Source organism: Capra hircus, chromosome 17 (genome assembly GCF_001704415.2).
Source record: "Capra hircus breed San Clemente chromosome 17, ASM170441v1, whole genome shotgun sequence".
NCBI lineage: Eukaryota > Metazoa > Chordata > Mammalia > Artiodactyla > Bovidae > Capra > Capra hircus.
Window position 1 is genome coordinate 31,394,744 of NC_030824.1, and position 26,879 is coordinate 31,421,622.

The 26,879-nt window shown below is 38.7% G+C and overlaps 1 protein-coding gene across 6 annotated transcripts in view; it reads left to right on the forward strand.

Annotated features, from left to right (window-relative positions):
* Positions 1-26,879, forward strand: part of RAPGEF2 (Rap guanine nucleotide exchange factor 2) — a 262,810-nt gene that overhangs the window by 225,150 nt on the left and 10,781 nt on the right. For all 6 annotated transcript variants that reach the window (XM_018061491.1, XM_018061492.1, XM_018061493.1 and 3 more), the window contains 14 exons: positions 5,714-5,866; positions 6,131-6,295; positions 8,416-8,523; positions 8,614-8,817; positions 8,918-9,026; positions 9,797-10,043; positions 15,235-15,392; positions 16,014-16,254; positions 18,135-18,518; positions 20,543-20,754; positions 20,847-20,970; positions 21,575-21,598; positions 22,684-22,907; positions 24,478-24,678. In XM_018061491.1, coding sequence (XP_017916980.1) covers positions 5,714-5,866; positions 6,131-6,295; positions 8,416-8,523; positions 8,614-8,817; positions 8,918-9,026; positions 9,797-10,043; positions 15,235-15,392; positions 16,014-16,254; positions 18,135-18,518; positions 20,543-20,754; positions 20,847-20,970; positions 21,575-21,598; positions 22,684-22,907; positions 24,478-24,678 — 2,554 coding nt within the window. The remainder of the gene's footprint in view (positions 1-5,713; positions 5,867-6,130; positions 6,296-8,415; positions 8,524-8,613; positions 8,818-8,917; positions 9,027-9,796; positions 10,044-15,234; positions 15,393-16,013; positions 16,255-18,134; positions 18,519-20,542; positions 20,755-20,846; positions 20,971-21,574; positions 21,599-22,683; positions 22,908-24,477; positions 24,679-26,879) is intronic.

Here is a 26,879-nt window from a genome sequence, read left to right on the forward strand (position 1 = left end):
TAAGGAATCAACAGGAAACCCAGAGTGATAGTCTGTAAAGGAGACGCCAGGAGAAAACTCTGAATGAGAAGGGAAACTCTGATTAAGGTAACATTAGGCTCCTGGAGCTCCTGATATGAGACTCCGGATGTACAGAGCGGGTCATGGGTGCAGTGTCTGCTAGAGCAAGTCTTTTCTTAATCTGCAGGCCACTCTGCATGCTGTAAAAGGAATGTGAAATAAATCAGGTTCAAGAGTCATCCTTGTGCTTCCACTCATCCCTCTCAGACCCTAAGTTCCCTCCTTCCTTATTAGAATAGGCTTGGAGAAAAAAAATAGATATTTTAATGCTTATTTGGGATAGCATTTTTACTGTATTTCTGTTAAAATGTCGTGTATTTGTCAGAAAGTGCACATGTCACATCCTCCTCTTGTTGGGGAAAGTCAACAGTGAGAATCACATTTTTATCCATAAAATGACTGTAGATAACCAGTATTGATTGAATGAAATGAACAAAGGTGGTGTCCGTTCCAAGAGGAAGCAACCTTAGCAGGTTGACACTCATCTGCTGGCCTCTCAGTGGGTTCCAGAAATACATCTTGGGTAGTGTGGTTAAAGTGGAGACCATGATCAGTCTGAGGACATGATGTGAGTGGATTCAACTGGACACTTCTTTCTTTTAATTATTATTATTATTATTATTGGAGAGTAATTGCTTTACAGTGTTGTTTCTGCTGTTCAGCAGCATGAATCAGCTATAATACATATATGCCCTCTCTCTTGAGGCTCCCCCCACCCCAGTCCAACCCCCTAGGCCATCATAGAGCACTGAAACCATACTTCAAATGATGTTTATCTCTGCCTGTTTGGGTCCCGTGATGCCCCCAACACTGTGCTCTCTCCTGCCCCCTTCTGCGTGCTTCTTTTCCCAGTCTTGTCCCCTATTGGGTTTGTAGGACAAAGGCAGGACCAGGCAGACGTCTTTTGGTACCGGGTGATGGCTCCAGTTTTCCATTCCCCATCCATGTCTTTGTTTTTTTCACCCTCTGCCTGTCCCTCTTTTCCTTTCCTGCTCTTCCACTTTCTGTCTCCTCATCCCCTCTCCCCTACCTAAGTCTCGGGCCTACCAGAAACACATGGCTTAAACAGGCATGGCTTAACCCTGCACTGTACCCTTCAGCAGATAGGGAACACTTGAATGCCTATGTGAACAGTTAGATATAGCTTCCTTGCAAGCAGAGTACCAATTTAAATAGAGCTCACCTCTTAAGGTAAAATCTGTGAGACTCAGCTTTTCCTGAGACTGTGACAGCTGTTGATTAAAGTTTAACTTTACTTTATTTTGTCATTTTCAATATGTTTACTAAATAAAAGCTATGAGGTCATGTGCCCAAAAGAAACTTATCCTGTGACATAAATTGTTTTTGCCCTTTTATAAAAGAAAGCTTAGGTGAGTTTTTATTTCATATCAAAGTGGCAAGATCATACAGGGTGAACAGCCGTCTTAAAGTATAAAACCTCTCTAAAACAATTATGTGTTCAGTTCAGTCGCTCAGTCATGTCTGACTCTTTGCGACCCCATGCACTGCAGCACGCCAGGCCTCCCTGTCCATCACCAACTACCAGAGTTTACTCAAACTCATGTCCATTGAGTTGGTGATACCATCCAACCATCTCATCCTCTGTTGTCCCCTTCTCCTCTTGCCTTCAGTCTTTCCCAGCATCAGGGTCTTTTCCAGTGAGTCAGTTCTTCGCATCAGGTGGCCAAAATACTGGAGTTTCAGCTTCAGCATCAGTCCTTCCAGTGAATATTCAGGACTGATTTCCTTTAGGATGGAATGGTTGGATCTCCTTGCAGTGCAAGGGACTCTCAAGAGTCTTCTCCAACACCACAGTTCAAAAGCATCAATTCTTTGGTGCTCAGATTTCTTTGTAGTCCAACTCTCACATCCATACATGACTACTGGAAAAACCATAGCTTTGACTGGACGCACCTTGGTTCAGTTCAGTCGCTCAGTCTTGTCCGACTCTTTGTGACTCCATGGACTGCAGCATGCCAGGCCTCCCTGTCCATCACCAACTCCTGCAGTTTACTTAAACTCATGTCCATTGAGTCAGTGATCTTTGTTGGCAACTCACAAATTTTCAACTGGCTTTATCATACCTATTTTTTCTTTGAATTTAATGTTATATCTAAAAATTTCTTAAAGCAAAAATAAATTTGCTAATTAAATAATGTTTCAATCTAAAGTGTATTTCTTTTGTGATGTTGGTGCTATGTGGCCATATTGGAAATTCAATTTGGGATTCCTTTTTTTTTTCATTTTTGGATGGTATTTCAGTTTGCTGCAGAAGAAATGCCAAAAGTGTCTGTCTAGACACTAAGAATTTCAAATCAAATTTATTCTAATTTCTTTAAGTCCTTAGTCAAGAGGATTAATTTTAGTACATTTCAAAATGCATTTTCTTTTTATCTCTCTACTTGTTTTAACTCAAGGATATATTTCTTTTTTAGGAGATAAACAATATAATTATGTTCTCTAAAAATGAGTATAAGAAAGAACACCTAAAATTGTTTGGAGACTCTGAGAACAACTTGCTGCCCTGTAAAAAGAAAAAAAAAAACTAAAAATATTTTTCAGGCAAGAACCACATATTTCAAACATATGCAAACCTGTGGTCAGTGTTAAAGATACGAGTTTGGAGGTAGTTTTCGGCATTAAAATTTTTTTTTAGCTATCCATAATTACTTACAACAAAAGCCTGTGCTTTTTGAATTTTAACTTTTTGATTCTAAACTAATAAAATAATTAGTGAGATTATATCAACCAACTCAGTGGAAGAAGCAATGTTGTAGTGTGCTATTTCTTCCATGTGAAATACTGCTGCTACTTCTGTAAAAAAGCTTAATTGATTATGCAGAAAGTATGCAAAATACAGAAAAGTATATTAGACAATGAAAATTGCTTGTTATTTGCATTGCTCAGAAATAATAATCATTCTCCTTTGTGATTGGTACACTTTATCATTAAAAATATTCATCTTTGTTTTAAGAATAAATAATTCTTAAAAAGTAATAATAATTGACTTTGTTATATTCCACAATTTTTATATGCATGTATATAATTTTAAATTAGCAAGCACATACTTATGAGACATTGGGAGACTAGCGTGACGTTGGTATGGCTGTCTCCTCATCTGTGCAGTGGGGATAATGGCACCTTCATGGCCTCCCATGAATGCCGTGGGAGGTTGGGAGGATAAAGAGAGAAAGTTCCTGTCAGGCAGCCACAATGTTATAGTAGTGATGTCATAATCACTATTAAAATCATTGTTACAATATGTGGTTTAAAAATTTTTAAAAAATGATCAACATCAAGAATATTGAGTTGAAGGTTTAGATGTTGTTTGAATACGTGATTTTAGATGGCTGTAGCATCTTTTATCTGCCATATGCTATAATTTAGCCATTCCCTCTCTTTTAATCTTTTCACATTAGAGAAAAGAAATGTTCATTCTTCCTTCATTCCTAAATGATTTTTTTGCAATTTTAAATATATATATTTTATTGAAGTATATTTGACTTACCCTAAAAATGATTTCTAAAATGAGAATAAATTATTCAAAAATCATAGAAAACAAAAATTTTAATTTAAAAATCTATTCTTGCTTCATCACTGGCTTCTGTTTACTTTGTGTAATAAGTGATTTCTGGAATTCATTCTTCACTTTCTTTAAAACTACTAAGAAATATAATTAAATGGATTCCCCTGAGTCCTCAATTTTTTTATCTTTGAGGTCATGGAGGAGTAATTGCTTGATGTGCACATTTTTGTTAACTTCTTTAAGAGCAAGGATTAACCTTAATATCAGTTATAAGGAATAATGATTTGAGCTTAAAAAGTATGTGGCTTCCTTTGTAGATCTTTTTGAACAGACTTTCTAAGCTGATTTCTTTTATAATATCACACATTTATAATATCTACTGCATGGATATCTTTGAATTTCGATATCATTTATTAAAATTATCTTTTAAAAAATTGTTGCTCTCAAAATCTTTTCAAATTTTGAAAACCCACTAAGTGATAATTATGTTTTTACATCATTTTAAAATAATAAATAAAATTTATCAAGCACATATTAGGTATCTAGCACAGTGGAGGAGCTTTACCTGGATTATTTCATTAAACCTCCACAACAACCCTTTGAGGCTGGTGCTATTAGGATTATTTCCCCTTTTCAGATGCAAAATAAGACCCCCAGGTTCTTTTCTCAGGATTCCACAGTGAGAGGTAGTAAAGCTCACGTCTGAATCAATTAACCTGGCCCTAGAAGCCGCAATGAGGCAGGATGGGGGCAGTTAAGAGAATTTCTTCTTAAAAGCAATTCTGTGATGATTTGATTAACAGGCTAAGATTTCTTAAGCACCAGAGAGTCCCAGTTTTTTACCTGCCCACTGACAGTAAAACAAAAAGTCACAGCCTAAAAAAAGTGGTGGTTCCTTAGCTTAGTCCCCTGGATTCAGGTGGTACATTACAATTCTTAAACCAGAAATGCCGCCCAGCAGCTGCCCTGATGGACTGGATTAAAATCCATTATTGCATCCTTCTATTCTGAATTCTTTTCATATTCTTCTGTTCTGTTAGGACCATGAGCCTAACAGATAATTAAACAACCACCTGTAGACTCTCTCCAAAGGTTTTTTGCTGCTCTGCCCACCAACCTAGACCGCATATTAAAAAGCAGAGACATTACTTTGCCAACAAAGGTCCATCTAGTCAAGGCTATGGTTTTTCCAGTAGTCATGTGTGGGCATGAGAGTTGGACTAAAAAGAAAGCTGAGTGCCGAAGAATTGATGCTTTTGAACTGTGGTGTTGAAGACTCTTGAGAGTCCCTTGGACCGCAAGGAGATCCAACCATTCCATCCTAAAGGAAATCAGTCCTGAATATTCACTGGAAGGACTGATGCTGAAGCTGAAACTCCAATAATTTGGCCACCTGATATGAAGAGCTGACTCATTAAAAAAGACCCTGATGCTGGGAAAGATTGAGGGCAGGAGGAAAAGGGGACGACAGAAGATAAGATGATTGGATGGCATCACTGACTCAATGGACTTGAGTTTGAGTAAACTCTGGTAGTTGGTGATCGACAGGGAGGCCGGGCGTGCTGCATTCCATGGGGCCGCAGAGTCAGACACGACTGAGCGACTGAACTGACTGACCACAGTTGTCAGGATGTGCACTTTTTTTTTCTAATTTTTATTGGTGTATAGTTAATTTACAATGTTGTGTTAGTTTCAGGTGGACAGCAAAGTACATCATATAATATATCTAGATATATATGTATACACACACACATATATCCTATCTTTTTTTTTTTTTTTAGGTATCTATCCTAAGAGTCCACTCTCCTCCCCCAGTGTTTTCTAATCATCAAAAAAGGGACATGAGGAAGGAATATTCTAATTTTATCTTCTGATTTTTTTTAATTGTTAGGATTTTAAATATAAATTACATATAATTATTCTAAAAATGAAACTTTTCTTGACCAAGGAAGAAATACATTAAAAAGCAGAGAAGTCTGGTGAAGGTTCATTACCGAGCTCATTTAGAAAGTATGGGAGAGACATGGAAAAATGTCAGTCTTAAATATTTAAAACACTGAATCATTAGCACTGCTAGGTCTCTTGCAAGCACTTTATCATTAACATGTGACTTACATTTTATTTTAGTTTGTCTGCATAGCCCAGCAAGATTACTGCCGTATCCTCAACCAAGTAGAAAAGAACATGCAAAAAGTTGAAGAGGAAGGAGAGATCGTCATGGTGAAGGAACACCGAGAGCTCGATCGGACTGGAACGAGAAAGGGGCACATTGTCATCAAGGTGAGACAAACACGCCACATCCCGAGGGAGGAGGGTCTTAGTAGTACCGCTTGTGATGATTTAGGATGCCCCTCCTCATTTTGCAGTGTAACTTCTCTTAAATGTATCAGTTGTAAAGAATCTTGGAATTTCTGTGATGAATAGCAGTCTTATTCATTATTGTATATCTTACTACCCAGTTCATCTTACGTTAAAGATTTGAAATCAAGGTACGTGTATATGCCACACATGCAGGATGCTTATGACACATTTGATTTGTTACAGGGCACCTCAGAAAGGTTAACGATGCATTTGGTGGAAGAACATTCAGTGGTGGATCCAACGTTCATAGAAGACTTCCTGTTGACCTATAGGACTTTTCTCTGTAGCCCGATGGAAGTGGGCAAAAAGTTGTTGGAGTGGTTTAATGACCCGAGCCTCAGGGATAAGGTTGGAAGATACGTTCTAGTTTCCTTTCAAATGTGAAACATTCAGATATAAAGTTAAAGAACTTTAATATATATAATTGTTACACCAGTTATGTTCAAATTATGTTGGTGGGTTAAGAGAATGTACTTTCTGAGCAAAAGAAAAGGGATGCTATGAATACTAGTTCTTGTTATAGATTCTAAGTTCAGCTCTAGAATTTTCCTTTTTAACACAAAGGCCAATACATTGGGCAACAAATGTTTCAGTAGATTTTCTGTGCGAATCATTCCATATGTAGATGTATTTTTGATGTATTTTTGGGAGGAGGTGAGCTCCATGTCCTTCTCCTCTGCCATCTCAATTCCTTTCCCCTCAACAAATGTTTAGACTCTAGTTCTGTTGAAAATTCAATTAAAACACAATCCCCAAACACCTGGGTTCCTTGGGAATGTGCATCCTCTGGTTCAGTAGCTGGCCAGTGTACACCACATAGAAGTTACAGGTTTTCAGTTGCCCCAGAACAGCATCTTCTCTCAACCATTGTGGGTGGGTAGGTCCCTGTCTTATAATTCCAAACTGATCCTCTTCACCAGCTCTTGAGTCAGGCTCTTTTTCAAGGCCAGAGAGGGTGATGAAGTTCCTAGTCTTGTGAGGTTTGAGAATTAACTAGCCTGTACTCATTTCTCCTTCCATATGGCGGCCTTGTTTCTCTGAGGCCCCACATGGGAGAGGCAGGATGGGAAACCCAGAACTGGGGACAAACAGCAAAAGGCTTCCAGCTCCAGTGCTGGTCCTGCTGCTGACTACCCCTTGGCCTGAGAGCAGTCGTTGGACAGTGATGCTCTTCATGTCATCATCTGAGAGTCACAGGCGTGGAAGACCTCAGCTAAGGTCTTCTGCTGTAAAACTTGCTTTGAGTATTTCCTCTGCCATTTTTCTCCTGCCACCCATCTCTATTTGTAAAATAGTAATCTCTGTCCTTTTGGGGTTGTTGTGAAGATGAATAACTTGGTACTGTCTGGCTCACAGTGATCTCTTACTGCATCTTAAAGGTATTGGTGGCGGTAATTGGAATATTCAATTCATGATTTACAAATCTCGTTTTTCTAGCCTGGAATACGGCTAGTAGACTTTAAAGGTGGCTGCTCAGCTACAAAATTTTAATTTTACGGAAAGGTCCGGTGTTAAGGATATAGTTTCAGGGGAGACAATAATCTTGGTTTCTTCAACTTGAAAAATGGTCAGTAGTGATAATAAATGACAAAAAATTAATATAAATATCAACTTGACTCCTGAGTGTTTACTCAGATTATATACTATAATTTGTCCCACTGTATTTAACTGTAAAAAGTATTTTAACTGTAGTTTAAAAATTAAGTGCATACTGTCACATCTGTTTCTTTCCTGCTAAAATAGCATGCTTCATTTCCCCGCTTTAAGAGGTTAATGCTTGAAAACAGTGCTACGGAAAATTTCTTTGATCATATTATTTAAGGTTGAGAAAGTTAAACTCATATAAAATAAAACAAGTGCTTTTTAATTTAAAGTTGCAGCTGTACTCCTTTCATTTGGTAAAATTTTATTGAGAGTTCACTCTGAGCCAGGTGTTGTTATAAATATTAAGGATGCCCTTAGAACATAACAGATAAGGTTGTCTTCATGGAACTTACAGTCTAATGAAGGTTGTACAGTTCTTGCTGGTATAAAGCAAATATTCCATAGCTGAGTGTGTGTATTGTGATGTATAAAGGTGTAGGGCTCAGTGAAAACATGTGAGCAGAGTAAGAAAAGACAACTCATTTTTCCTGCAGAATTGTAGATGTTAAAGCTTCTGTCTTGTGTATTATTTTGATTCTTTTTTTCCTTTAGTTTTTGTTGTGACTTGTTTCAGATATATTTTGAGAGTAAGCAAGATATGTGTTAATTACCATTCTTCAATATAAAGTCCACATTTAAAGTATTAATATATATTTTCAGAAAGTTAACCTCATCAATAAAATCTAAAGGTTTTGTTATTGTTTTTCTTGTTCATTGTTGTTAGGTAAATTGTTTGTCGGATATCTTTTCTTGCAATGACCTTAACCACAAATCTTTAGCACTAGAAAGAAGAAAACCTATTAAAAATAAATTGATTTTTTCAGGTTACACGGGTAGTATTATTGTGGGTGAATAATCACTTCAATGACTTTGAAGGAGATCCTGCAATGACTCGATTTCTAGAAGAATTTGAAAATAATCTGGAAAGAGAGGTAATATTTGTGATTTTTTTTTTTTAATCACAGCTTTAAGTTCATTTTATTCAGCCCATCCTTGAAACCACTTTTTTTGAACTCTTGTAGAAAATGGGTGGACATCTAAGGCTGTTAAATATTGCATGTGCAGCTAAAGCAAAAAGAAGATTGATGACGCTAACGAAACCATCCCGAGAAGCTCCTTTGCCTTTTATCTTACTTGGAGGCTCAGAGAAAGGATTTGGAATCTTTGTTGACAGTGTAGATTCAGCTAGCAAAGCAACAGAAGCGGGCTTGAAACGAGGGGATCAGGTATGGTATTTCTAATTGAAAACATAATGGTAAACACTGGTGTCTTCTTTTCCTTCAGTCATTTGGGAAACTGAAATTAATTTTATAACTTCATTTTTAGATACTAGAAGTAAATGGTCAAAACTTTGAAAATATTCAGCTGTCAAAAGCCATGGAAATTCTTAGAAATAACACACATTTATCTATCACTGTGAAAACCAATTTATTTGGTAAGTATTTTGCATTTTTTGCATAGTCTCATTTTTCTCCTTTTGGTTTTTTATTTAAACATTTATGTCTTAATCATGAAAAGTCATTGCTTATAATTCAAGCATCATAAGAATTGAAAATTTATAGTAAAATGCATAGATATAGAATTAATTATGTAAGCATATGATTAGATCTAAATAAAAGCCTACTTACTTGAGGACCGTAACATTCAATTTTATTGATGTTTTTATTGATAAATATTAAATATCTGTCAGGAATAAAAATCTGTCAATAAATACCTATAACTTATTCTGAGTAGAAGTAGCAGAAAACATACAAAACAGATTCTTGGTGTCATTCATTCCTTGTAGGAGTGTTTTTCTACAGGATTACAGTTTTAATCACTGCAGTCTATGCTGCTGTTGCTAAGTCACTTCAGTCGTGTCCGACTCTGTGCGACCCCATAGACAGCAGTCCACCAGGCTCCCCCGTCCCTGGGATTCTCCAGGCAAGAATACTACAGTGGGTTGCCATTTCCTTCTCCAATGCATGAAAGTGAAAAGTCAAAGTGAAGTCGCTCAGTCATGTTTGACTCTTAGCGACCCCATGGACTGCAGCCTACCAGGCTCCTCCACCCATGGGATTTTCCAGGCAGGAGTACTGGAGTGGGGTGCCATTGCCTTCTCCGACTGCAGTCTATATTTAGTATCTATTTTCAAGTTCTCCAGTTGTCTTTGAATTATTCAGATTTCCAATAATGGATGTTTTTTGGTGTTTGTTTCCTTTTCAGTATTTAAAGAACTTCTAACAAGATTATCAGAAGAGAAGAGAAATGGTGCCCCTCACCTCCCTAAAATTGGAGACATCAAAAAGGCCAGTCGCTACTCCATTCCAGATCTCGCTGTAGATGTAGAACAAGTGATAGGACTTGAAAAAGTAAATAAGAAAAGCAAAGCCAACACTGTTGGGGGAAGGAACAAGCTCAAAAAGATACTTGACAAGACTCGGATCAGTATCTTGCCACAGAAACCATATAAGTAAGTGTCTATATCAATTTTCTCTGCATTCTGTTATTGTATTAAAATAATAAGCAAAGGTAATGATGTAATGTTTACTCAGGAGTGTAAAAATTGTTTTAGGTTTTATGGCAGAGCTATCTTAGAAGCAACTGGACAATTGTTTTTATCCCATTTTTGCCACTTGCTTGCCTACTCCAGTCTTCTTAGAGATAGTTAGCATTTCTTTGTTTGAATTATTTTATTTCTTATTTGGACTTTTAGAAAGCAAGAATGTGACTTTACTCCTGTCTCCCCAGTGGCATGATGGGGTTGTTTCTGCTCTTGTTTCTTTGTTTCTAGGTCTCTTTTCCACCATCAGCATCTGCTTTTGCCAACTGAGTCTTTGTGGCTCACAGCTGCTACTATCTACCCTTGCCTTTCTCTTTTTGCTTCTGTCTCCTGATTTCAGTTACTTAACTGTTGACAAGACATCACCAACCAAGCACAGAACTCCTTTTTTTCCTCCTGCTGGGCTCTGCAGTCAGCATGTCAGGTGTATTCTTGAATCTCTTCTTGGCTGTTCGTTTATGCCAACAGCTCATACCAGACAGAGTTGCAAGCATCACACTTTTAAAACTTTGCTTGTTTGCTCACTTTTTTCTTCACTTTAGCTTCTTCTAGGCCTGTGGATATTTTATAAACCTCAGTTGGTGGTGGTGGTTTAATTACTAAGTTGTGTCCAGTTCTTTGAGCCCACCAGGCTCTTCTGTCCATGAGATATCCCAGGCAAGAAGACTGGAATGGGTTGCCATTTCTTTCAGGGGAATCTTCCCAACCCAGGAATCCAACCCACATCTCCTGCTTGGCAGGTGGATTCTTTACCACTGAGCCACCTGGAAAGCCCCATAAATCCCAATTACCATCAGTCAAAATTTTTTAAATATTAAATTACATGGGCGCCCAAAATTTATTTATTATATATTCCTCTAACTACAGTAATATGAGAGAACTTGAAAACATAAGGGTTATTTTTCTTCCTTCTTTCATGATCTAATAGGTCTTACAAAGGAGCAATACATATAACCATTCAGACTTTATCAAGTCTTTTTTCTGATTCCACTTCTGATAAACATTTCATACAAAGATTAGAGAGCTATGTTCTAGAGTATGCTGTTAGTGGATTGAATGTCAAACTTGTGTCCCTATTAAACTATAATGATTGATTCTTTCCTATTAGCTAGAAATGACTGCTACAGCAGAGTCCTAAGGATAAGCAGTGTGTACAATAGCAGTATTTATAGACTTGAGAGTGTGTTTGTAAGTTTCTAAGAGACAGTGGATTAGGCCTGCTGGCATTACAGAAAATAGGAATTGATTTTTTAAGTCACCCTTCATAATGAAAAACACATTTTTAAGTGGATAAGAAAATTACTTAAATGTAGAATTATTAGCAGCACAATAACTAAAAAAAAAACTTAGAGTTACATCTGACCATGAGTTAAATATGAGCCTTTAAAACAATCTAACACAAGTCAGCATGACCCTGTAGAGTATTAATAGAAATGTGACATGTAAGAGCTGAGATGAAATCCATCCCTAGTACAGGGTGTTGGCAAAGGACACAGGATGAGAATACTGTGCATAACATTATTATGTGTATTTGGAAAGATACTCAAAATCTAGAACAGGGAAAAGAAAAAAGGATGATAAATAGATTGTTGATTTGGAAGCACTGAGGAGACAGCTTAAATAATTTGCACTGAAGAACATATATGACTCATTTAAACATTTCATTATGGACCACATCTTTATCCATTCATCTGTCAGTGGACATGTCCTGGCTCTTGTAAATACTGCTACAGTGAACGTTGAGGCTGCACATGTGTCTTTTTGAATCATGGTTTTCTCAGGGTATATGCTCAGTAGTGGGATTGCTGGATCATATGGTAGCTCTGCTTTTAGTTGTGTAAGGAACCTCCATAGTGGCTTGATCAGTTTACATTCCTACCAGCAGTGCAGGAGGATCCCTTATCTCCACATCCTCCGCAACATTTATTGTTTGTAGGTTTTTTGCTAATTGCCATTCTGACTAGTGTGAGTTTACAATACCTCATTGTAGTTTAAATTTGGGTCTCTCTGCTCTTTGATGAACTAGATGGGTGGGATGGGGGAGGGCGGGGTGGCGGGTGGTGGGAGGGAAGTCCTAGAGGGAGGGTATATCTGTATACATTTGGCTGATTCACTTTGTTGTACAACAGAAACTAGCACAACATTGTAAAGCAGTTGTAACTCAGTAAAAATGAATATTTTATTATGAAAAATATTTGAAATCATCTGTATATGTAATATAATTGAGAAGAATAATTATATTTAAAAGAAGGCTCAGTAGACTGTAGGATCTTTTATGTTGGTATATAGACTTGATTTAATAGTAGTCATTACTTGGGGCTTCCTAGGTAGTGCTAGTTGTAAAGACTCTGACTGCCAGTGCAGGAGATTCAAGATACACAGGTTCCATCCCTGGGTCGGGAAGATCCCCTGGAGTAGAAAATGGTACCCCACTCCAGTATTCTTGCCTGAAAATTGCAAATCCTTCCTAATAATCAGCATATGTTTGCAAAGATTTTTTTTTTCCTAACAAAGCTTATCAAAGTAGTCAAGCAGATAAATAGTCTAGATATACTGGGTTTTTTTTTTTTCTCTCTCTCTCTCTTTCTCTCAAACATTATCAGTATCACAGAAGCTAAGGTGTCAGACGGTGGCCACCTGGCAAGGACAGGCCTGGTAGAGGGATGTGAGTAGAGTGGGTAGGACTGTAGAGCTCAGGTCCAGTTGTTGATAAGTGGAGAAACACTGCTGAACCCAGAGGAAAGAGAGAATAAGCCAACAGACTACATACAAAGTTAACCAAGGTCAAAAAAATCTCAGTAACAATGAGAGTTCAAGAGGTCCAGCAGGAAGAGGCTGTGCTCAGAGGTAGCCCTTTCTGAGCCTGATCTTTACTTTAACACAGTTTCAATCCAGGAGCACTCTTGTGTCTGTGGATGGCAGACACACAGGTGAGAGCAGAGTGTTAGATCACCATGTTGGGTGTGACTTGTTGCTGGGAAATGGGTCTGAAGACGTCCACCTTTGGAGGATGCCCAGAGTGTCTGACCAGTACTGACAGCATCTGCGCCAGCAGGAGCCCAGTTGACACTGTCTTTGGCCTGAGTCCACAGCAGTCATCTTGAGTCCTGTATGACATCTCATATTTTGGGCAGTAAAGGCTGCTTTATAAGGTTGAAAGATAAAATTCCACTAATAATGTGAATGTTTTAATGTTTCACAGGACATTAATCCTTTCTGTCTATATATACACGCCTCTATGCACTTTAATAGAAATACAGTTTTGTTATGAATATAGCTAAGAATTTTCAAAACTTTTATTGAAATATAGTTGATTTATAATATTTCTTAGTTTCAGGTGTACTGCAAAGTGATTCAGTTTTATATGTATATGTTTGTGTAGTCATTCTTTTTTAGGTTCTTTTCCATTATTATTATAAGAGATTGAGTATAGTTTCTTGTGCTATAAACAGAGGGTCCTTGTTATGTTTTATATATAGTAGTGTGCATATGTTAATTCCAAACTCCTAATTTATCCCTCCCCCTCCCTTCTGCTTTGGTAACCATATGTTTTCTGTATCTATGAGTCTATTTCTGATTTGTAAATAAGTTCATTTGTATCATTTTTTTAAATATATTCCACACAGAAGCAATATAATAGATTTGTCATTCTCTGTCAGACTTCCTTCCCTTAGTATGTCCATCTCTAGGTCCACCTATATTGCTACAAATGGCATTATTTCATCCTTTTTTATAGCTAAGAAATATGCCATTGTGTGTATATACCTCATCTTCTTTATCCGTTCTTCTGTTCATGGGCACAAACGTTGCTACCGGTCCTGGCCATTGTAAATAGTGCTGCAGTGTAAATGCAAACGGAGTGCATATGTCTTTTCAGATTGGTGTTTTCTCCAGATATATGGCCAGGAGTGGGATCTCTCGACCAGGTTTACATATGAGTTTTGACGAATTTATACTAACATCATCCCAAGTCTTGTCCTTACTTATTTGCCTTTGTAATTTCCATTTCTCTCCCAAATGAAAAGGAAGAATGCTGCTAGGTTTGTTTTTTGTTTTTTGTTTTTTTTTCCACAGCCATTAAAAACGGTAGGTAGTAGGTATTATGATCAAGCTGTCATGTCTAAAAACTTAATGACGCTGCGTCTTAATTTTATGACACCTTGATTTATGTCTCAACCTTAGTATGATCTTCTTTCTCTTCATTTCAGGGTACTTATAGAAATTGGTCAGAACTATAACCATTTGCTTGTGTTCTAGTTAATTTTGTGTTTGTCCTTACTGCTTTATTCTGATATTTTGTTTTGGAAATAGTTGGCCCTTCAAATCTAGAAATAGTTTTTATGTATTATTAAATCATGTTTCAAAAGTTATGCCCAGGCTTTTATAAATGGAAGTGAGTTTGTAGCTATCAATAGTAAGCAGTACTCTTGGAGCTTAAATCTAGAACTAGAAATTTTAAGTAGAGAGTTAAAAGTAAAAGTGAGTCATTGGATTTCCACTGCCTCTTCTTTGGTGCCAAGAAATGTCACCCTGCACCACTACTTTTTTATGCTCCATATAATTAAGAAATAATGTCTGTGTCAGGCTTTCTTTACATTTGACTCTATCGTGATCTCATTTATCTCTCTGAAACACTGGAGAATGAAATTGGGACAGTTTGGACTTTTTTTCCTCCATTCATTTTACTCAATTTCTTCAGTTCTTTAAAGATAAGATTATAAAACAACTTATCATTCTGAGGCAGAAGTCATCATTTGAGTGACTAAATGCCTTTTTTAAAATGTGCTTTTTCTTAACTCTATTTCCATGACTAACTCGGGCTTATCTTTTCTTAAATATATGTCTGTAACTCAGAAACTACTAACACTCGTTATGATTCATTTAGTTAAAAAGACAGGTTTTAGAGAAACATGCACTTGAGCTGGATACACAGGCAGTAGTTGCTTCTGTAATTTACAGTCAAATTTATTAATGATATTGGTACATTAACTGCTAGTGTTCTGAAATACGGTTTATTTCCTATCTGTGTGCACTATCTATTGGTGAGTCATAACTGTTTAACTTGCTGATCGTTTATTTTGTACCTTTTTTCTTGGTTCAGTGATATCGGGATTGGTCAGTCTCAAGATGACAGCATAGTAGGATTAAGGCAGACTAAGCACATCCCAACTGCACTGCCTGTCAGCGGAACCTTATCGTCCAGTAATCCTGACTTACTGCAGTCACACCATCGCATTTTAGACTTCAGTGCCACTCCCGGTGAGCACCTCTCATATAGTTTTGTTTTTTTATCTTTTTTTCCCCCTAATGTAATGGGAATGCTATATGTATCTCTCTTGCTTTGGCATGGACTCTGTCAAATGCTAAAAGTCATGATAAATGTAAATTTCAAACAGTTGGAACCGTTTTTTTTAATTATTATTACTCAGACTATTTTAGTATGCCCACAAGCAAATGGATCTCTCAGATGTTCCCTTTCATAAAATGAAGTTCACATAGTACCATGCAGATATTACCAGGTCATATTAAATTAAAAGTAAGAGGCATATTTTAGATCAGCTTCCTGGATTTTTCATTATAATAAAGATGAACTTTAGATTTAAATTTTTTCCTTTCTGCTGCCAACCTGACAACTTTAACTGCTGCTATTGTGATCTGATCTGTTTGTCTGTGGATCACTTGTTTATCCTGGGGCAAATGTGTTCATTCAGTGTGCCTGTATGTTGACTGAATCGATCTTTGAAGAAGAATTGTTGATGTAAGGGAGAGATGGAAGTTCAGCATCATCTTTTCTGAGAACTTTTTTCACATGGCTCTGTTTAATTTTATCACCATGTACTGAAATCCTTCCTACTGACACATGACTCTCCTTTCCACCAGATTTGCCAGATCAAGTGCTAAGGGTTTTCAAGGCTGACCAGCAAAGCCGATACATCATGATCAGTAAGGACACCACGGCGAAGGAGGTGGTCGTTCAGGCCATCCGGGAGTTTGCCGTGACCGCCACCCCGGATCAGTACTCGCTCTGTGAAGTCTCTGTCACACCAGAGGGAGTGATCAAGCAAAGAAGGCTTCCAGATCAGCTTTCCAAACTTGCTGACAGAATACAGCTGAGCGGAAGGTAGACGTTATTCATCCTGTTGGATTTCTCTACCCCCCTCCTCAAACCCACACCAGAGGCCGGTGAACACTTTCGAAGGGTTTCTTTTAATAAATATCCCTGAAGATTAAAAAGATTTTCCTCATTCACTGAGCATTGCCATATCAAAGGGAATGCACACAGTAGACGGTTGACCCTCACAAGGATCTCTTAGGAACTTGTGCAAAACAGGGGTGCTGACCACTCCTTGCTGCTCACCAGTGCTGCTCTCTGGACACAGGGCTGGCAGAAAGCCACAGCCGCCTCCTGGGAGATGCACATTCACAACACACCTTCCACCTTCCTGTGTCATTTGCTTCTGCCTACCTGACTTCTCTAGGCGCTTCATTTGTTTAGGTGGAGATATCTATGACAGTGTGGTTGGCTAAAGCTGCCTAATATTGTTCATGACACTAATGAAATATCCTTCTTAACACTGGAACCAAAGCTTAGTTGCTTCAGGGTTTGGTGTTCTGCTGCCTTGTATTTGCAGGAAAACATTGTATGGGATTTTGTCAGCCTCTCAAATGGTTTTGTCAGTCTCTTAAATGGTGTTTCCATTGATATTCTCAAATCACAAATTAGGGAAAGTTGGAAAAGTAGTTATGTCTTGCCTTTCGTATAATGACTAGATTTTATACTTTCTGAAAATTGAGTGTTCACATTTTTTTTCTTTTTTTCTCATCATATGAAGTGTTTCATTGTATTCTTGCCTTTTGTGTTAAACATCTAAACCTGATTTAATTCATTCAGAACTTCTGTTAGCTTGCTGTCAACTATAACTTTCTTGCTCCTCTTCACTTTCACTTTATTGCCAGCCCCAACTTTGGTAGGTAGTGTCCATTTTTCTTGTTATCATTTAAATATCATTGATCTGTCTGTGATCATGATGGGAGTTCTCCAAATCTCCACTGAGGTGCAGAGTCCTGATTCACAGTCACTGCTCAACAAAATTATAAATGGATTCACATCATGGGCTTCGTGAGTAATCAAAGCTGAGAACATCTATGACTGTCAAGCCCCAAGGGCTGTGTCTTCTGTCACGTCAGCTTTGGCGAAATATGCAGAAGGCCAGTTTGACAGGACCACAGTTCTCATTCTGTTTCTTCCTTTATGGAGTCTGGCTTAAGAAAGCATCTTTCTATAAAATACATAACAAAAAAATTAACATAGTAAACATCTGCATTCTCTTTGGACAAGTTGCTGACAAAGAGAAAGGTACACTGACCCTGAGTGCTCTCTACAGCTAGTGTTCATCTTTCTGAGCCTCTGTTTCTTCATCTGACAAGCATGGAAAACACACACCCCACTTATGTGGAGGGTTTTTGTGAAAATCAGATATTCGAAAGTCAAAGTCCGTCTTAGGATCGTTCTCCTCATAGCATCAAATAGAGGGAAATGGCTCACAGGTTTCTTTGGTATTTGAATAAACAGGTGAGCTTGGTGGACCAGTAGCCACAGAGGATCTCCGGGAACAGAGTGGTCACTCTCTGTTGGACTCCCACTTCTTTCCTTGGATCCCATTTCCTTATTTATACCAATTATCTAAGTTCAGCTATTTTCTGTCCTTATTAGCAAAAAAAAAAAAAAAAAGATAAAATAATCTAGAAGGAAGGAAGAGTAGTAGAAAATGGATTGCAGGTGATACAAATGCAGTTCCGTGTGATGTGCTTGCTTCTATCAGTGGCTTCTGGATGGGGTTCTGTGATCTGGAGTCTGAAGAGCCACTGCCTCCTCTGTGTGCAAGCAGAGTCCCTGCATCATTCAGCAGCACGTTCTCATTGCTGTTCTGTAGACAGTGCCATTCTTCCAGGAATGTCTTGAGATTGCTGCTCAGGCTTTGGATTCTGTGTCTCTCACAGGTATTACTTGAAAAACAACATGGAGACGGAAACCCTTTGCTCGGACGAGGATGCACAGGAGCTGCTGCGAGAGAGCCAGATCTCGCTGCTGCAGCTCAGCACCGTGGAGGTGGCCACGCAGCTCTCCATGCGCAACTTCGAGCTTTTCCGCAACATCGAACCCACTGAGTACATCGATGACTTATTCAAGCTCAAATCAAAAACCAGCTGTGCCAACCTGAAGACGTTCGAGGAAGTCATTAACCAGGAGACATTTTGGGTAGCATCCGAGATTCTGCGGGAGACAAACCAGCTGAAGAGGATGAAGATCATTAAGCATTTCATCAAGATAGCTCTGCACTGTAGGGAATGCAAGAATTTTAACTCCATGTTTGCAATCATCAGGTGAGAGCATGTTCATCGTAAGAGTTGATTCAGTTTGCAGGTTAAAAAATATATGTCAATCCAGGAGAGCCATAGAATTTGTAGGAGTGTAGTAGTTTTTTAATTGCGTCATATGGAATAATTCTTTTTCTCTGAACTAATTGTAACCCTTTATTTAAAGTCTCTTATAATGGATGGACCTAGAGATTATCATACTAAGTAAAGTCAGACAGAGTAAGACAAATACCATATGGTATCATTTATATGTGGAACCTAAATATATATATCTATATGTAAATGAACTTATTTACAAAACAGAAGTAGACACATAAACATACGAAATAAACTTATGGTTAGCAGATGGGAGAGAGGTGTGGGAAGGATGATTTAGGAGTTTGCTTTAAAATATATACACTATTATATATAAAATGGGCTTCCCTGATGGCTCAAATGATAAAGAATCTGCCTGCAATGCAGGAGACCTGGATTTGATCCCTGGGTTAGGAAGAGCCTCTGGAGTAGGAAATGGCAAGCCATTCCACTATTCTTGCCTGGAGAATCCTATGGACAGAGGAGCCTGGCAGGGTACAGTCCATGGGGTCACAAAGAGTTGGACTCGACCGAGCAACTAACATATTTAAAGCAGATAAACAACAAGGCCCTACTGTATAGCACAGGGAACTATACTCAGTATTTGGTAATAGCCTGTAACAGAAAAGAATCTGAAAAAGAACAGATATATATGTATGTGTGTGTGAGTGTATTGATATATATGACAAATCACTGTGCTGTACACCTGAAACTAACACATCATTGTAAATCAGCTGTACTTCAATTAAAAAAAAAAAACAAAAACTTTGTATGCTGATTAAAGCCCAGAAAATCTGTATTTGCCATTTTTTTTTTTAGCTCTGTGACTTGGGGCAAATTATTTGAATTTCCCTGAATGTCAGTTTATTTCTGTCTAAAATAACAATGACCCAAAGAGTTATCAAGTAACCTAAATAGTATAATGTGTATAGAGTTCCATCAGTTGCACAGGGCAGATGGATGCCTGCTAAATGTTAATTTTCTTCCAGCCTCTAAGCACTTAGAGGCTGGAAGAAAATACAGATGGAAACAATGAACAAAATTGATGCTGATGATTAAATTAGTCATTTTTTCTAAGAATTTGATCATACTATTATTGTTCTTATAGCTTTCAAATTATTATCATAGGATATATATATACATATTTTTATTGTGGTACAATTGCTTTAAAACATTGTGTTAGTTACTTTTGTACAACAAAGTGAGTCAGTCATAAGTATGCATATATCCTCTCCCTCTTGGACCTCCCTCCCCTCTTTCCCCATCCCACCCCTCTAGGTCATCACAGAGCGCAGAGGTGAGCTTCCTGTGTTATACAGCAGCTCCCCACTAGCTCTCTATTTTACACATGACAGTGTTTATTAATATATATCAATCTCAGTCTCCCAATGCATCCCCCTCCTTCTCATATCCATACATTCGTTCCCTACATCTGCATCTCTATTCCTGCCCTAGAACTGGGTTCACCTGTACCATTTTTCTAGATTCCACATATAAGCAATACTATATAATATTTGTTTTTCTCTTTCTGACTTCACTCTGTACGACAGACTCTAGGTCCATCCACGTCTCTACAAATGACCCAGTGTCACAGAATATTTGTTAGTCTGCTTTATCAAATGCCTGCTTGGTGCCAAGTACTTTATGTACAGAGAACAAGCAATGAAACACAGCCCTGCTCTCATGACACTTGACATTGTAGTAGTTCTGCCTGCAGTAAACAGACCAGAGGCTATAAACGGAAAAAGAGGAAAATCCCAAGGCCCTGTCCCTGCTTCCATCTTCAGTTCTCATTACCCAGAATTATTAATAGTCCTTCGAATCCTGTACATTCCTGTGTATACACAGCATGCACGCAGAAGTGTTCTCTGTTAATAAATAAGCAATACACTCCTACCGTCCTTCAACAGGACAAGTCATTTAATTTCATACCACTTTTCTTTTTTCCCTCTCAGTGGCCTAAACCTGGCACCAGTGGCAAGACTGCGAACTACCTGGGAGAAACTTCCCAATAAATACGAAAAGCTGTTTCAAGATCTCCAAGACCTGTTTGATCCTTCCAGAAACATGGCGAAATACCGCAATGTCCTCAACAGTCAGAACCTGCAGCCTCCTATCATCCCCCTGTTCCCAGTGATCAAGAAGGATCTTACGTTCCTTCACGAAGGTAAATATATAAGTTGGAAGGTTTCTGTCTCCACCGGTGGAAGTATAGGATGAATGCCATGTGATTCCCTTTTCCTTCTTTACCAATTACAGGGAATGACTCCAAGGTTGACGGGTTGGTCAATTTTGAGAAGCTAAGAATGATTGCAAAAGAAATACGTCACGTTGGCCGAATGGCCTCTGTGAACATGGACCCTGCCCTCATGTTCAGGACTCGGTGAGTGTCTCCCTCAGCAGTGTTCCTGGGGTTAGAGAAGGCTGAGCTTAGAGCTTTCTAATCAATGAGAGAAGGTTTCGAATACATCCATCTGTGGCGAGATTTATCAGGGTGTGTACAGAATCTCTGTTGAGCTGTAATTCAGAATGACTGTCTGATTCCACATCTGGTGTACTTTGGGCTGTCAATGAAAACAGTTTGTCCCTCAGACACTTTTCATTGACCATGAGACACAACTATTCTTATTTTTCAGAATGCTGATTTGCAGAGTTAAAAGGCATAATTTGATAGTATGAACTAAAATACATAAATGATCCAAGTGGTATTGTCTCAGTATCCACACAATGGATTGAGCTGTCAGTGTAGCCAAAAATGATGAATCCAGTGAAAGAGAGAACAAAAAGTCATTACAACGGAATATTTACTTTTGAGCCAGAAAGCTATTGCTGGTCCAATTGTGTGTGTGTGTGAGGCGATTATGCAGTTTATGGTTTGTGGGCTTCTAGTACTGCTTATCCAGAAGTCTGGTCCTTTCTTTCTGAGCTTGTGATCTCTCTGTCTCTCTCTACACCCATGCTTCAACCTCCACGGCTCTCACTTACAGGAAGAAGAAGTGGAGGAGTCTGGGGTAAGTGGTGGGGGCACTGCACACCCACACAGTTCTCATCCTGCTCGTGGCATTGTGTTTTTCTTACCCGCTGTGTTTCCTGACGCTTTGCATTTTTGCATTTTTTTTTTTCTTAACCCTCTTGCTCTAGCAGAATTTCAGTTGGCAAACTGACTTCAAGTTTAATCTACTGGGGCTTTCGCTTTGAGGTCATGACCCATGAGAGCTGTGAAATGATTGATGACTGTTCTGGGGAACCATAGGCCAGGCCTTACTCCTGAGCTTACAAAAAGATTTAATTTTAATACAATTTGTGTGTTTTGAAATGAGAAAAGTCTAACCTGGGGTGAGGGGAGAAAGGATGTTAGAAGGGAAAATTGTGCAATTTAAATACTGTTGCACAGATTTTTGTGAAGTGAATCTATACAGAAGGTGCCCCTACATGTTAAAACTAAATTTTTTACAGCTCAACTAACTACTGTTTTCATTCTATAAACCAGTCCTTTTCAAAAATAATTCTTAACAACTCATATGCTAGTTCCTGTACATGTGTTTTTACATTTGCATGACCATTTTATTAACAAATTGACCATATTACTGAAAAAACTCACTACGCTTAACCTAAGCAATAAGAAAACAATTGTGAACATTGTGGGTAAATTTCTTTAAATCTATGTAAGACATCCCCTTTAGGAGAAATAAATTTAATGTCACTCTTAATTATTGTAACTGTATATTCTTGCATGAGCTTTTATATATAATAATTATTAATTGCTGGCTTCTACAAGAGAACTGCCTTGGATGTTTTCTAGAGGCAAAAAAGTAGAATTTTTAGTTTGAACAAAACAAGGACCAAACATATATGTATACATATAGTGTATGTGGAATTCTTTTTAATTTGGAAAAAAAAAATCATTTAAATCTATATATTATGTGTTAATCTATACGAATATGATATGATTCTATATTCCTTTGTGACAGTTTAATTACCAGAATGAGGCATGTGGCCTCTTGACCTAGACTGTTAGAGAAGTCTTGGCACGTTTCCTGTGGGTACGGTGACCCTGTGCTGGAGCGAGCTGCATCTCTGCCTTTTCATCTTCCAGGTCGCTCAGCCAGGGTAGTACAAACGCAACCGTGCTAGATGTTGCTCAGACAGGTGGGCATAAAAAGCGGGTGCGTCGTAGCTCCTTTCTCAATGCCAAAAAGCTATATGAAGATGCCCAGATGGCTCGCAAAGTGAAGCAGTACCTGTCCAATCTGGAGCTCGAGATGGATGAGGAGAGTCTTCAGACGCTATCCCTGCAGTGTGAGCCGGCCACCAACACACGTGAGTTTCTCCTTAAAGTGGCTGCAGATCCAGTTGGAATGCAGATAGGTTTCCTGTGCCAGCACAGCAGGGCAGCGTGCGGGGGCATGTGGCATCCTGAGACACGCCAGACTTCCCTGTCATTAAGCACACAGCATAGTCCTGGGCCTGGGCTTGTGTCCAGTAGGGTTAGTGTGGAGACCAGGACACCATAGACTACTGCAGGGTGACTGGCTTATTTGGTTTCATCCCAGTGCCACCAGGGTGCAGGCAAGGGACACATGGGCGGATACAGCGCCCATTCCCATCCCTGTTTTCTTACAAAGATACCTGCAAAGTGATGGGCAGCCTGGGAGGGGCACAGACCGAGGTGTACTAGCTGCCCCTTAGCCCTTAGCCCAGAAGGCATCCAGTAGTCGATTCAGCTGCCACGTAAGGCAGGAATTCTGCTCCACAGGGAACTGTAGCTCAGCCTAATGCATAGATCTGGCCTGGTGAGAAATGGGGGCTGCTTGCTTTCTCTTGGCATTTGTATTTGTAAGACAGAGGCATTTTCCATTTAGGACACTTCGGGATCTTTTAGGGCTGTCCTGGTAGCTCAGTGATAAAGAATCCACCTGTCAATGCAGGAGACACAGGTTCGATCCCTAGGTTGGGAAGATCCCCTGGTGGAGGAAATGGTTACCCAATCCAGTAATCTTGCCTGGAGAGTCCAATGGACAGAGGATCCTGGTGCACTACGGTCCGTGAGGTCACAAAGAGTCAGACACAACTTAGCAACTAAATAACAATGGGCAAGTTTGAAGATACCTTCTACAGAGTTTAAATGTTGGATAATTGAGAGGATTCAGGTTATTATGTTAGATTTACCAAGTACTATAAAAGCACCATGTATCATGGTGTAGAGCTTGTCCTCTGCAGTCAGATTGGTCTGAATTAAAATCGTGTTTGTTCCTTGTCCTAACAGTGCCACCTTAGGCAGGTTATTTAAGCTCCTTTAATGTGTAAAATGGAGGAAGTCAAATATGTCATTGAGTTGTCTTGAATATTAATATACTTTAAATACACCATTTGATTGCCTTCTATCTGTCATGGAATTATATACTCAGTATAATACTCAAGCAGTACTAAGTGCTGTTAGCAGCATAGATAATTCTAACCCAGAGGAGAGAGAATTTGGTAGTAAAAAAGATTGTAGCTAATATTATCCATTAAAACATATCATGGAATTTGGGGTACCATTTTAGGAAAATAATTTCTAACAATTTTCCTCTTACAATTTTATAATATATTTGGGTTTTTTATAGACATACTTATATTAAACTATCCACACTTTTTTTTTTAATGTGGTACTTAATAGTGTAATCATCCTTTGAGATGGCTAGCTTCATAAAGTAAATCTTACCCTGTTGTGCCTTTTTTCTGTAACAAAAGTTCTCCTCCTGCCCTTGTTTCTATCCTTTTTATGAGGAACAGGAAAAAAGATACACATTTCTGTATTCTAACTGCAGAAAACGCTCCTGCATTATCTTATATGTGGCCACTAACCTCTTCAACTTCTTGTTCTATTTTCAAACCAAACAATTACCAGTGCCTAAGAATCCCAGTGACAAAAAGCCTGTCAAATCGGAGACCTCCCCAGTGGCCCCAAGAGCGGGGTTGCAGCCGAAAGCACAGCCGCAGCCCCAGCCGCCGCAGCTGCCACACAAACTCAACCAGGGACTGCAGGTTCCCGCTGTGTCCCTTTACCCTTCACGGAAGAAAGTTCCCGTAAAGGACCTCCCACCTTTCGGTAGGTGACTCCATTCACACCCTCTTTTTTTTTTTTCCCTCCATTTATTTTTTTATTGAAGTATAGTTGAATTACAAAGTTGGGTTAATTATTGCGGTCAATTAATCTTCAACAGAGTCAAGAATATGCATTAAGAAAAAGACAGTCTGTTCAAGTGGTGCTAGGAAAGCTGGACAGCCCCATGTAAATCAGTGAGGTTAGAACATGCCCTCTTATCATACAAATAAAAATAAACTCAAAATGGCTTGAAAACTTCAACAGAAGACCTATCATCGTAAAACTCCTAGAAGAGAACATAAGCAAAACTACTCTCTGACATAAATCGTAGCAATATTTTCTGAGGTCAGTGTCCCAAGGCAATAGAAACAAAACCAAAAATAAACAAATGGGACCTAATCAAACTTACAAGCTTTCACATGGCAAAGGAAACCATAAACAAAATGAAAAGACAACTGACAGAATGGGAGAATTGCAAACAATGTGACTGACAAGAGATTAGTTTCCAAACTATTCAAACGACTCATCCAACTCGACCACAAAAACGCAAACAACCCACACGCCCTTATGGCACTGTTCATTCACCACCTGCTTCTCAGATTAGGGAACATTGCTTACTTTGGATAACTTCATTTGATATACCTGAGTTTTCCCTGATTGTCCCCTCTTAATAAGACATTAATGTTCATGAAGTTAAACTTTACTTTTGCAAGTGGGAAGAACTGTTTTTATAGAGCATCTCATTCAGTCATGCTCCTTTGTCATAGCGATGGGGGCAGAGGCAGGCCATGGGGCTTTTACTCATTTAACTTTTAGCAAGTACAGAAGCTGCTTTGCCCATGTACCTTATTTAATCTAGTTTAACCTTTTGATCAATGAGTTGCTGGAATTTAGGCAGAATATTTCTAAGTGAAATGATTTGTCTGGAGGCGTAACTCTGATTTGTTGAATCATCGACTCTGTAACTTGGGAGGAAAATAGTCAGCTCCAGTTAAAGGAGCTTCATCTTTCCTATTAAAAGTAAAGTATGGACTAGTTTAGTCCTTTTATGTAAATAGAGAAAAATTATTTTTCATAAAATGTCCTAGTTCTTTTTTCTTTCTGTGAGTGTGTGTGTGTCTGTGTGACAGGAAACAATATTAATAAAAGGAAAGAAATTTTAAAAAACAACTGGCAGCAAAGAGTTGACTCTTGATAGAACGGGGTGCTGGTAACTGGGATAGCTCCCGGCCGGCTGCAGGCTGTCCGTGCGTCAGGCTGGAGCCCTGATGCTCTGTGCCCCCGCTCACGCGTGCTCTGCCACTGGCTCCTCCCTCCTGATCAGCAGGTGTCCCATGTGTTGAACTGGGGAAAAGTGAAATGTCTCCCCTTTATGGGACATTTTCCTCTTCGAAATACTTGTTTTGCTGCCTCTGTCACAAACAAACTGAATTAATGTTCCTTTGTCCACTGTGCTATTTTTTTAAATATAATTTTATTTAATTTTTGGCTGCTCCATGTGGCATATGGGATCTAGTTCCCCCACCAGGGATGGAACCCAAGCCCCCTGCAGTGGAAGTGCAGCATCTTAACCCCTGGACCTCCAGGGAAGTCCCTCCACTTCCCTGTTATGAATATCCTTGTGCTTCTAAGTCCCCTGCAAGTCAACCTCTATTGCCTCTTTCCTGCTTCTTTTATGGACATAGCCTGTTACTCCACATGGAGGCACACCTAATAGAAAGTCATCCCCCCCTTTCTCAAGGAGACTCTGTCTTCAATATTTTTAGGCCTGTTTGAATTTATGAACTTCAGGAATATGGATGAAATAATCATGTGTCTTCTTAAAAGAGTTTAACAAACATTTAAAGTCACATAATATAAAATATTAACTTAGAGTTGCTGAGTTCACCCACCACCCTCATTCATGAACTAAGTTTTATTCTGAATACTTCGTACAATTTTTTTGAAATATTTTTTTTGATGTGGACCATTTTTTAAAGTCTTTGGTGAATTTGTTGCAATATTGCTTTTGTTTTATGTTTTGGTGTTCTGGCCATGAGGCAGTTAGGATCTTAGCTCCATGACCAGAGGCCAAACTTGCAACCCGTGCATTGGGAGGCTGTGTCTTAACCACTGGACTGCCAGGGAAGTCCCCCTTCCTGCATTTTTTATTTTAATGTCTTTGTCATCAAAGTACTTTCAAAGTGGAACAGAGTTTTCTTTTT